The sequence below is a fragment of the Lolium rigidum genome, chromosome 4 (genome assembly GCF_022539505.1).
Source record: "Lolium rigidum isolate FL_2022 chromosome 4, APGP_CSIRO_Lrig_0.1, whole genome shotgun sequence".
NCBI lineage: Eukaryota > Viridiplantae > Streptophyta > Magnoliopsida > Poales > Poaceae > Lolium > Lolium rigidum.
In genome coordinates, this window is record NC_061511.1 from 277030451 (window position 1) to 277042208 (window position 11758).

Below are 11758 nucleotides of genomic sequence, written 5' to 3' on the forward strand. Positions count from 1 at the left end.
CGGGAAGGAAGGAGCGACGAGAAAAAGGCGCGAATTAACGGTTTATGCAAATACTCGCCGACATGTGGGAGCCCGCCTCACTTTTCGTTGTGTCCGGCGTGCCCGGAGCGTCCCCTGTGGGGCGGGGACGGGCTCGGGACGCCGGACACCGTGTCGGGGCGCGCCGGACAAAAATTGGCTTTGAGAGACGCGACTGGAACCATTTTTTTGTCTGACGCGTCCCAAATAGCTTTGGGGACGATTTGGGGGACGCGACTGGAGATGCTCCAAGTTACCCAAATGCTGAAAAATGCTGCGAGAACCGATCACGCCCATGTGCCAAAGTGGTGGAGAAAAATGGAAAACAAATCTAATTTAAACCGTGAGCTTAGATGTTTTTACAAAATGAACCCTAAACGTTGATGTTTCTCCAATCATTTGTACCTTGAACTATTAAATTAACCTTGGAACTGTTTGACTAAGCTGACCAACGCCACGTAGGCGAACAATTTATATAATGCCCCTACATAATTATCGATTCTAATTACTGGTCCCTAGCTCTTGAGAATGCTCTATCTCTAGAGTTTAGAGCAAGTACAATAAGCCCTAGTCAGCTGGCTATAAGGATTAAAATAGTATATTATTGGTTAGTTGGAGGAGAGAGAGGAGGAGAGAGAAGGAGAGTGCGCTCTTATGCAAGAGCCAGCTCTAGCACGTGCTCCTAGGCACTTTGTGAGAGTGAAAGGTGGGCCACACATTGATTAAGTACTATTTATAGCTCACTATTGTATATGTTGGCTCTAAGTTGGCTATAGATGACATGGCACTTGGCTTATAGCCAGCAGCTGGCTAAACTATTGGAATTGCTCTTAGACTCATGGAGGAGCACGAATCGTGTTGAATGGTGCTCGAAAATACTCATGGAAGAAAATAAAAGATGTTGTTGGGGATTGTGCTGTCGTCGAGCTCGAGCATGGCGAGGCTATACGATTTGCACGAGTTGTTTGGGACCGGCCCGTGCAGCCCGCTGCTGCTGAAGTCGAGCATCGTCAGATTGCAGAGCAGTCGGATCTTCGGCAGCAGCTGCGCGTTGAGCGTGTTACGTGACAGGTTGAGGTGTCGTAGGTTGAAGAATAGTGCCATATTGGCCAGGATGTCGTCGATGAGCTAGTTGCCGAAGATGTTGAGCTGCGGAGCTGTGCGAGCGGGCTTGTCGAGCCTCGAGCCTTGATCGAAAGGTTTAGGCTTGGCTTGTCCAACCTTCGAGCCGAGTCGAGCTCGAGCCGAGCCTTGTCGAGCCCGAGCCGAGCCTCGAGCCTTGAGCTTTGTGTCCACCCCTACCGCGGCCGAGCGGAGGCGACCGAGGTGGGTGGCCCCTCCCCATCCCACCAGTATACGGTCATGCCCCTTGTTTTTTTTTTCAGATTGGAAGACAAGAATGAGACGTGAGAGGAATCTGACATGTGGGCCCGCCCAGTCAGTGAGACACTGGGTATTCCCAACCTGGAGTAGCTGTTTCTTTTATGTTAGTTTGTTCTGGTTGCTCATCAAGCATTTCGTTGGATTGGATAATCTGTTTCTTGGTGCGTGAAAGCAGTTCCAGGATTTATTTCAGATCGACCGGGATAGTTTAAGGCACAAAGTCGAACATCTACTAAGCTAAGGTATAAAATAGAATTCTTTCCGAGAAAAATCTTACGTTCACTGCTGCACGCTTCGTCGGATCGTTGGACATTCATCCGCCGAGCGCGACGGAGCAGCTGGAGGAAGGAAATGCGGCGGCCGCGGCAGCCGCTGGCAGCCAGCCCAGCACGTCGCAGTCCGCCGGTCCGCGGCCACCCACCGCTCCCCCGCCGCGTGGAGCGCATTGAGTCGCCATTCATCCCGGCGAGCCGTTGGAGTTGTTGGACCTCCCCTCCCACCCCAACACGCCCCGATCGAAAACGTCGCACGTGACGCTGAACGACGAAACTCCCGCACGCCGACGTGTGGGCCAGGAAGGTACGCGTCCCCCACGTGGCGGCCTCTGTCACGAGCTTTTCGCCGATAGAGCGCAGCTAGGCAGCAGTGCGGGCGAGGCCCAATGTCTCGAGTCCCTCGTCGCCAGTGACACGCCGGCCCGGCCACCGTGGGAAAGCAGAGGAAAAACACAAACAAAGTCGGGAAAAGAGTACAGGTGAACACGGACACGGTGGAAAGAAAAAGTATCGCCCCTGAAGTTTCCAGGTATTTACGCTTTTACCGGCTATGGCTAGGCAGCGGCGCCACCCCCATGCCCGAGAGCCGAGAGGACAGCACGCGCGGGGCAGGGCAGGTCAGGTCAGGCCACCACTGACAACGGTACACACCACGCTGCCCGCCCGTCCGCTCTGCGTGTCCGCACCCCACTGCGTCACTGGCGTGTGGGGTAGAGGCCATGGTGTGCCCGGCAGGTCAGTGGGCCGGCGGGCCTAGGGTTAAACCCCTAGCGAGGCAGCGACAGCGAGCCCCTCGCCAGAGCGAGCAGAGGTTTTTTTTTAAAGAGAAGGCCGTAGCCCTGCCTTAAATTAATAAGGCCGTTGCCGGCAAGATGATACAAGATGCTGAAAACCAGCTAACAGGAACCGAAAACTACAAGCGAAACAAGAAAAGGAGTGCAACACAGCCTTGAGCTCCGAGACCATTGTCCAGCCTTGTGATCTAACTAGAGAGGCGTCGAAGCCGGTGAAGAAGACCGCCATAGAGGGAACCGCACCGTCGTCAACCTCCGGAGGCCAAGCAAAGCCCGGGCACCATCCGTTTCCACCTCCAAAGAAAGCTCCTCGCTTCTCGCCCCGGCTCGGAGGGCACCGTACTCGTCGGAGGTAGATCGCTCTCCCCGAGCACGCATGGATAATGGAAGTTACCGCCATGGAGAAAGACTCCGAGCACTCGCCTCGCCGCGCCGTCACCCACGAACATCATAGCCACCCGTACCAAAAACCACCAAACCGGACCAAGCCGCCGGGAGTAGGCGAAGACGATGCATACCAACCTCCGCCGAGCTCATCCACCCAAACCCACTATCTCAAAACGGCGCCTCCAACGAGGGAACGGCACCACCCGAGCGCCGCCACCGTCCAAGCCAAAGCTTTGGGTTTTCGCCCGAGATAGATAGGGCGGGGAGGAGGGGATATCACCTCGATGTCGCCTTCGGGAAGGAGAACGGCGCCGTCGCCGTCGTCGACGCCGCGGCCGCCACCGTCGGCCAAGGGTTTCCCCGTGCAGAGCCCACATCCGACCACACCCCGCAGCCCACCGGAGGCGGTCCGGGGCCGGGAGGTGCGACGAGCACCGCAGAGAGGGAGCCACCATCTTCGGATCCGGTACCGGAGGCCCATCGGGGCGACCTCCACACCACGCCCACACCCGCCGCCCCTTCACCGCCCGCGCGGCCGAAGGAAGAGGACCGCAGCATCGGCCGCCGGCCGCCGCCGTCGGCCGGCGGTGCCCCACCCATCGCCCGTGGCCGCCGCCCGGAGTCCCGGCCCCGCACCGGTCGACGTAGGCCAACAAGCCCCGGCCACCACCTCCCTAGCGCCGGCAAGGCCACGCCGGAGAGGGGAACGAGGGGAATCGGCCGACCTCGCCCGGCGGCGGAGAGGCCACCCCCGCGCGGCCGTCGTCCTCCCTACTGGCGAGCCGCACGGGGGCCGGAGGAGAGATCCCCGCCACCCCCATCACCGGCGTCGCACGGCCTTACCGGCGGCCGCCTCCGGGGGCGACGAGGGGGGAGGAGGGGGAGGGGGGAGGCGGTGGCGGCGGGTTTAGGGTTTCCCCCCCGGTCGCCTGGAGGGGCGACGCGAGGGAGAGGTCGAGGGGCTGCTAGAGAGAGAAAAGAGCGAGCAGAGGTCTCTCGCCCGCTTGCTGCCGCGCCTCGGGACGAGCACCCACAAGCAACAACAGCCGCAGCAGGGGAACCAACAAACAACAAACTATTCCTAGATCCACTCCCTCCACGCCCACACTCCCTCTGCTTGCTGCTGGGCAATGCGGTGAGGAGAGGATCCGTCGAGTCTACCGGAGATGGGGTGCGCGCAGTCGCGGATCGAGAACGAGGAGGCGGTGGCGCGATGCAAGGAGCGCCGCCAGTTCATGAAGGCGGCCGTCGCGGCCCGCAACGCCTTCGCCGCCGCGCACTCCGCATACGCCTTCTCCCTGCGCGACACCGGCGCCGCGCTCTCCGAGTTCGCGCACGGGGAGGGGGTGCCGCCCCCGCCGCCCCCACCTCCGTCGTCCGCGGAGCCCAAAGCCGCCGCCAGGCTCTCCGCCGCGGCGGCCGCGGCCCCTGCGCCGGCGCCGATAGACGAGGAAATGCCGCCGCCGCCGCCCATCGACACGATGCTGCCGCCCCCGCCGCCGCTGCCGGAGTTCTCGCCCTCCCCGGGGAAGATCCACCGCTCCATGAGCATGCCCATGCCGCCCAAGGCCGAGGCCAGGGGCCCCGCCGCCATGCTCCACAGCGACTCCATCCGCGAGGAGGACGAGTTAGAAGACGACGACGAGGACGCCACCGACGACGACGACGCGCGTCTCGACGACCGGCGCCGCCGCCTGCGGCACCGCCACCAGCCGCCACCCACCTCATCCCCGCCTCCCCCCGAAACCCCCATAACCCCCCAGCCACCCCCACCGCCCCCGCCCCCGCCTCCCACGCTCGACCCCAAGTCCGGGAGCGTCGACACCTGGGACTACTTCTTCTCCATGGAGGAGGGCATGGCAGCCTCCCTCGCCACCGAGGACGACGAGATCGTCCCAGACCCCGAGGACGCCACCTACATCCCCGCCTCCCCACCCCCTCCACCCGCCTCCCCACCCCCTCCTCCACCAGCACCCATACCATCCCCCTCCTACGACGACGAGGAGGAGCCGCGCACGCCGGAGATGGCCACGCCGCCGCCGACCCTCCCGCCCAAGCACCCGAAGAAGAAGAAGGGCAAGGGCAAGGCGAAGCCGAAAAACAAGGAGGTCCACCACCAGCACACCGAGTCCGCTCCCGTGGTCACGGGCTGGGGCAAGGCCGGCCACGGCAAGGTCGCCCCCGCCGAGGCGGCGCCGCGCGTGGACCTCCTCCGCGTGCTCAAGGAGATCGACGACAGCTTCCTCAGGGCCTCCGAGAGCGCCAAGGAGGTCTCCACCCTGCTCGAGGCCAACAGGATGCACTACCACTCCAACTTCGCCGACAACGCCAAGGGTCAAGGTCAGTGGTAGCTCCATATTCTCCTTCCTAGTCGCAGTTTTGGATGTCTTAGGCTTAATTTGTGCTTGTTGGTGTGATTTTGTTGTCGTAAACATCTTTTGATTGATCTTTTGCGGTGATGGCGATGTGATGGATTCCTTGGTAGAGAGAGACGTCCAAAACAACAACTGCTGCTACACAAGTAGATTGAGCTGTCCATGTCCGCACCCCACTATCCCATTCTCCCAGCCGGTAACATGCCGATGCCCGGCCTGTTCTTCTAGCTGCTACTGCTAGCTACTGTTGGTAAAATTGATCCTTTTGGAACTGGCATAAAACAGGGTCTCGCCACAATTATTGGTCTGGATGCCATGATTGTTTATTTTGACTGTACATGTACGGATCTCTCTCTCTCAATCGTGCTTATATGGGTCAAATGTACCCATTGGATTCAATTTAAACTTTGAAGTGTTCTTCGTATTAGTGTCACAGCTTTGGTAAGGATTCAGTTTGTATAATATGGAAAATGCGCCGACAGTCTATGTTGCCCGGATACGGCGATACGGATACGGATACCGCGATACGGCGATTTTTCAAAAACACGGATACGGGGATACGTTTCTATATATATAATAAACATTACTAAATTACTGGTTTTGCTGAGTTATTACTATATATAGGAGTATAGGAGTACCGTGATATAGTTGTTTGCCAAAAAAAGCTTGTCAATTGCAACGGTGCAGCCCTCTTTTTTCCACCTAGCTGTCAAATAACAATTTAGTAAATTGGTAATAGTAAAAATGATGAAAATCTAACTGGAAAGAACATCATGCTTACTTGCTTACAATTACATTGCTAGTTTGCAAATGTTTCCATTTTGACTCCGTTCATTGTGTCCTCTATTTCTCCATATCCCAGACATCAGCACGCTCAAACAACAACTAAATCACAAAAACAATTTGATAGTAGATACTAGATAGCACATAACTTGATAATCGGACAAGTTCACAAACAATTCCCAACAGTGCAATAGTTCACCCAACAAAGTTCAATAACGAGCTAATAAGAGAGTACGAATTTAGCAGATAGATGACACGACATGACAAAATAACACCACATGACGACTTGGCAAGTTTGAATTTTGAATAATCATTCCGCAACTTCATTCTCCAAGGTCTAGCTCATGTTCGTCTAGCGAGAGCACAGTTTGTTGAAGAAATTCTTCACCGCCATCAAATATATTGTGGGTATCTCCTCCAATATCCAAAGATCGTGTTGGGCCACTTAAATCTGCAGATCTCCTTGAAATAAGACGCAAGTTTGATGCACATAGACAAGATCTTCAGCACGTCCAGGGTTCAGCATACAAGAATTAAATGGATACTCAAATTCCAAACTTCCAAGTAGGTGGTAAAAGCAAGAACATAATAATAATAACTTAAATAGAATAGATGACCTGTTTCTTGTTATACTATGTATGAGACCATACATGCTCCAATTTCTTGCACTTTGTCCTCCACCTCCAGCAGCGCTGCCCACATTTGAGTTGCTAGCCATTGCTGACCTGCAAGAAGAGAAAATAACAGGGGATAGTCAGTACAAAATGAATAATCCAAATGAATCAAGGTGTCATGTTTAATCTTTACTAAACTAGATTAGTAGATTGATTCCTCAAATTCCGACAACCAACACAGGTTCCCGGCGGCCCGGACCGGCCACGCCCGCCGCAGCAAGCAAAACCAATCTACGTTGCAGCCAGCAGGAGTGCAGGACCATGAAGAAGCGAGAGATTGAGATGGGAAGAGGAGAAACTAACCTGCTGTCCTGCGATGCAGTGGTGGATGGCGGAGGGATCTGCTTGCCGACGATTGGTCCGGCGGCGCAGCGGCCAGCGATCTGTGTCGAGCCCTTCTCTGATCCGGAGGTGAAAGGACGAGAGAAGGGGCTGCCGTGCTGGTCGCTTTATAGGTTGACTCGTCCACGATTAGGGTATTTTCGTATCCGTAACGTATCCTAGTGTATCCCTCACGTATCCGATTTATTTTATTAATTTTTTTAACGAAAAATTGGCTGATACGGCTGGGATACGTATCCGGCGCCGTATCCGATCGTATCCGACCCCTGATACGTGAGTTTGGGGCCGTATCCGTGCAACGTAGCCGACAGTTAAAAATACTCAGATAGAAGGTCAAGTGATTACCTCCTACAAATTAACAACAGACAAGGCAATGAGAGTGATGTCGGAAACTGGAACTTTTCCTTGTCTAATGCTCAAGAAAGCCTGGTCTTTGTTCTGTCTTGATCTGTTTTTTTGTTTCATATCCAGTAATGTATTTCTAAACAATGAACATCGGATGTATTACCATTGAAGAATCATGAGTGGCATGAACCATTTTTTCTTATGCTTAACACGTCAAATTTGTGTGAACTTTCTAGGTTTTAGTTGGGGATGGAAAAACTATTATACAATACTTTAGCAGTTTAGCATGCAAACATTCAGAATTGAGGACTATTGGTTTGAACTTGCCATTTCAAATCTACATGTTATTGTGTTAGCGATGCATATGTCCTTAGTAATCTGCATAGGACCCTATGTTTGCCCTCTATTAGCTTCTCACAAGCGGACATCAATTTTTCTGCGTCCATTGAACACAAAAGTTAGGTCCTGTTTTGCCAGTATTGCCTTCTATAGTTCTGGTACATTAGGATTTAGGAGCACACAGCTGATGCTTTCTTGTTTTCTCTTTACATGTAACATAAGCAACTATGTTAGAGATCCTAATCTAATTGTTTTGTAGAGTTCCTTCAATCCCAGTGCCAAAACTATATGTACGTGTACATGAAAATTGTGACAAGGGCTAGAGATTGTGGGGTTGGATGCTCGTATGTTGGCAAGCTAAAAAAATCTCCTTTTCCTTCTGTGCTGAACAGAACTTTGCCCCAGCCTGCATCGAGCCCTTATCGCCATAGCCATTGCCCTTGACCTTGCTGCCATGCTTCACCAGATATGCTGTCCTAACATCCAAATTGAGTCCCATCGGACTGTGCACTGGACTCACTTGAGAGTGAGAAGTAGGGTTGGCTTGGTTCTCTGCTACATCCTTCAGCCTCGTACAGTGGTGGAAAATAGCGAAAAGTGAGGATGTGGAGGGGACATGGGGATCCATGTGACATAATTTTGAGGCGGATGCTGAGGAATTGCTAGGATTAGAGAGGTGGTTTTATCTGCTTCTGAGAGAGATATTCAAGCACTGAATGAGTCTCAATGTTTTTAATACAAATTTGACCTAAGCGAAGAGACAATAAGGAAAAACAATTTTGATGTTCTGAAATATGACACCACTGTCACTAGAATTGACTAAACTAGGTGGCAATATATGCGGATTTAAACTATATCTGTTCTCAGTTAGTTTCATGCACACATTTCTGTACATGCTGATTAATTTTTCAAAGCGTTATACTGAATAGGAGTGCTTAAATTGTTTCAGTGGAATGCACATAACTTGGTTTGATTAACAATGACACTATTAGCTTGTCCATTGTTGGTATTTCATGAGCTCTTAAGATACCTTGCCAATTGGAAGTCATTCTAATGTGACAAAGTTTTCTGCAATATCTTTTCTGGAATTATTAAAGCGATTTTAATAGCTATTTATCGAACTATTTTTTAATTGTGGTTGCTATATTTGACAGGACATATTGATCATTCTGCTAGAGTTATGCAAATAATAACATGGAATAGATCCTTCAGCGGCTTGCAAAATGGTGATGATGGGAAGGATGATTTTGAAAATGATCCATCGGAGACTCTGGCAACCGTCGTAGATAAAATTTTAGCCTGGGAGAAAAAGCTGTATGATGAAGTGAAGGTGCATGTCATTCCTGTAGTCCATCATGACTGTCTTTTGCTTATTACTGATTTGAACTTATTAATTCTGATATTCTAATTAGTTTATGAAGATTCTGAATTTCTACTGAAAGAAAACACTTTTGGAAGCTGAGATGATTCTTATTGTGTTCTTCCTTTAGAGACAAAATAACTGCCATCTTCTACATCAAATAGCACCCATTATTCCACATGGACAAACATACATAATTCTCTCTGGTAAAGTCTGCATAACTAGATGGTAGTTATTTTTGGAGAAAGACATTCTGATTTTTGTGCGCTTTAGTCTATACCATAGTAGGAAATGGATATACCAGAGATGTTGATTTGGCAGTTTGCTGATTTTTTTTATAGTCTTCATTTGCCAAGTTACCAAGTACAAACATATGTTGGGGTAGCACCGATCATGTTACTATTAACATATTATATACTGATGGGACATTGAAACTTTTTTTACATGTCTACCTTGTGTTACGTGCAATTTACACTTGCTATAATGTGATTGTTTTTTTAGTAGAAGTCTACGCTGTCTTGTTTTTTTGGCAAATGAAGCCTATACTATTTGAAACATAATGTTGTTAATTTTCTTTCTGTAGCAATTGTTTTGATAACGACATGGACCAGGTGAAGTTGGCTGAAAATCCTAGTTTTCCTGGTATTGATGCCCATTTTTGTTTGAACTAGCATAGAAACACCTTAGAACTGGGGTTAGTTAGGTTACATGTGTTTAAACACAACAAATGTTGCAATAACAACACATCAAATTTGGCAATAACCCAGCAGTTGGTCCGAGAAATCTTTTCTGAATGGAAACAGGCTTGAACTACAAATCAGCTAAAGATCAATCAAGTACTGCGTCAATTCATATTGTTCATGTTGAATTTTGTTCCCATTTCTTACCTGCCACCCTCTTATACAGCTTATATGTCTCAATTACACAGGCTGGTGAGATTATGAAGCTTGAGTATCAGCGGAAGGTTGCTTTGTTAAATAGACAAAAGAAAAACAATGCTGGTATTGATGTTCTGGAGAAAACTAAAGCTGCTGTAACCCATTTGCATACAAGGTACATAGTTGATATGCAATCAATGGATTCAACTGTGTCAGAGATTCAGCATCTCCGTGATAATCAACTTTATCAAAAACTTTTGGATCTTGCTGACAGGTAAAACCAGATGAACATTGCTTCTTTGCTGCGCATCAGCATGCTACTGTCTTTCCAGATGTGCATTTAGAACCATAATAGATTGATCTACCAACTTGGTCCCTTGCCCACCTTATCATTGTCAATTCTGCTATACCGCTTCACGCATTGTTGAAAAGTGCACCTAAAGGATGTTATCTTCTATAACCTTTCCCTATTCAGTACTACAGACAGTGAGTATAGTTGATCTATAGCTGGGGCATCAGCAGTACTTCCGTGTGTAGTATAGTTATAATATTTGTCATCACCGACTTGATTTTATTTAGTTTATTTTCTTGTAATAAGCTGAATAACGAGGTCTTGTTACATACAATACAATACAAAACTCAAATTCTTATTTGGTACTGTCTTCTCAGGATGGCAAAAATGTGGGAAGACATGCACATCCATCATGCAAACCAGCTGAAAACTGTGTTGGATCTCAAGGCAGCTGACATTTCTGATTCCAATATTGAAACAAGTGCACATCACCACAGCCACACCCGCCAGCTGCGTGATATTGTAGAGAAGTGGACCGCAAATTTTAGTGATCTCATGAGCCATCAGAAGGAGTACATAAATGCTCTCTACAGCTGGTTAAAATTGAACCTTATACCTATAGAGAGCAGCTTAAAGGAGAAAGTAGCATCGCCACCAAGGATGCAGCAGCCTCCTGTTAAAGCTCTTCTCCAATCATGGAATGAGCAACTAGCCAAGCTACCTGATGATCTTGCCAGACATGCCATCATTAGCTTTCGGGCAGTCCTGGACACCATATTAAGTGTCCAAGATGAGGAGTTGAAACAGAAGGAGAACTGTAACCAACTTCACAAGGAATATGTGCGGAAAGCTCGGGCGTTCGAGGACTGGTATCACAAGCATGCACAGCGCAGAACTTTTGATGATCCAGAGAGCGGCGAGGGGACGAGCCAAAAGGATGCAATTTCGGAGAAGAGATTTGCTGTAGAGAGCCTGAAAAGCAAGCTGGACGATGAGGTTGAAGTCCATAATAAGTTGTCAAAGCAAGTCAGGGAGAAATCTCTTTCGATCCTGAAAGCACACCTGCCAGAGCTGTTCCGTGCCCTGACTGACTTCTCTAGTGCTTCTTTCGGTATGCACTCACAGCTAAGATTGATGTCACTCATGCAGGATCAGGGTAGTCATAACTAGCTCAAGAACATGTACAGGAGTTAGGGTCCTAGTAACAATCTCTCTTGAAATGTTGTAACGTTTGTATTGTCCTCCCTAGCCTTTTTGCGGTATGTATGTGTAGTAGATTTTTAGATGAGAACAGTTAAGCGTGGTGGCTGTTTTGTTATTTGAATTGTCATGGGGAATGAGCTTCCAGAATCATTATGGTGCTGAACGACTCATTTTAAGTGGCATGTGAAAGGCGGAACTCTTAATCTCTGCCAATTCGTTGTTGACATATTATCCTAAGTTCGCTGGGCACATGGCCGGTTGGAGGTAAATTCAGTCTCCAGTATAATATTGCCAGATTTCTACGAAATAC

At 49.8% G+C, this 11758-nt stretch overlaps 1 protein-coding gene across 1 annotated transcript; it reads left to right on the forward strand.

Moving 5' to 3' along the window:
- The first annotated feature begins 4023 nt into the window (after positions 1-4023).
- LOC124705331 (protein ALTERED PHOSPHATE STARVATION RESPONSE 1-like) lies at positions 4024-11538 on the forward strand. Its single transcript, XM_047237068.1, has 4 exons — positions 4024-5191; positions 8870-9045; positions 10004-10227; positions 10623-11538. The coding sequence occupies exons 1-4, from the start codon at positions 4024-4026 to the stop codon at positions 11413-11415; spliced, it is 2361 nt and encodes a 786-aa protein (XP_047093024.1). The 3' UTR covers positions 11416-11538.
- Positions 11539-11758: the final 220 nt, after the last annotated feature.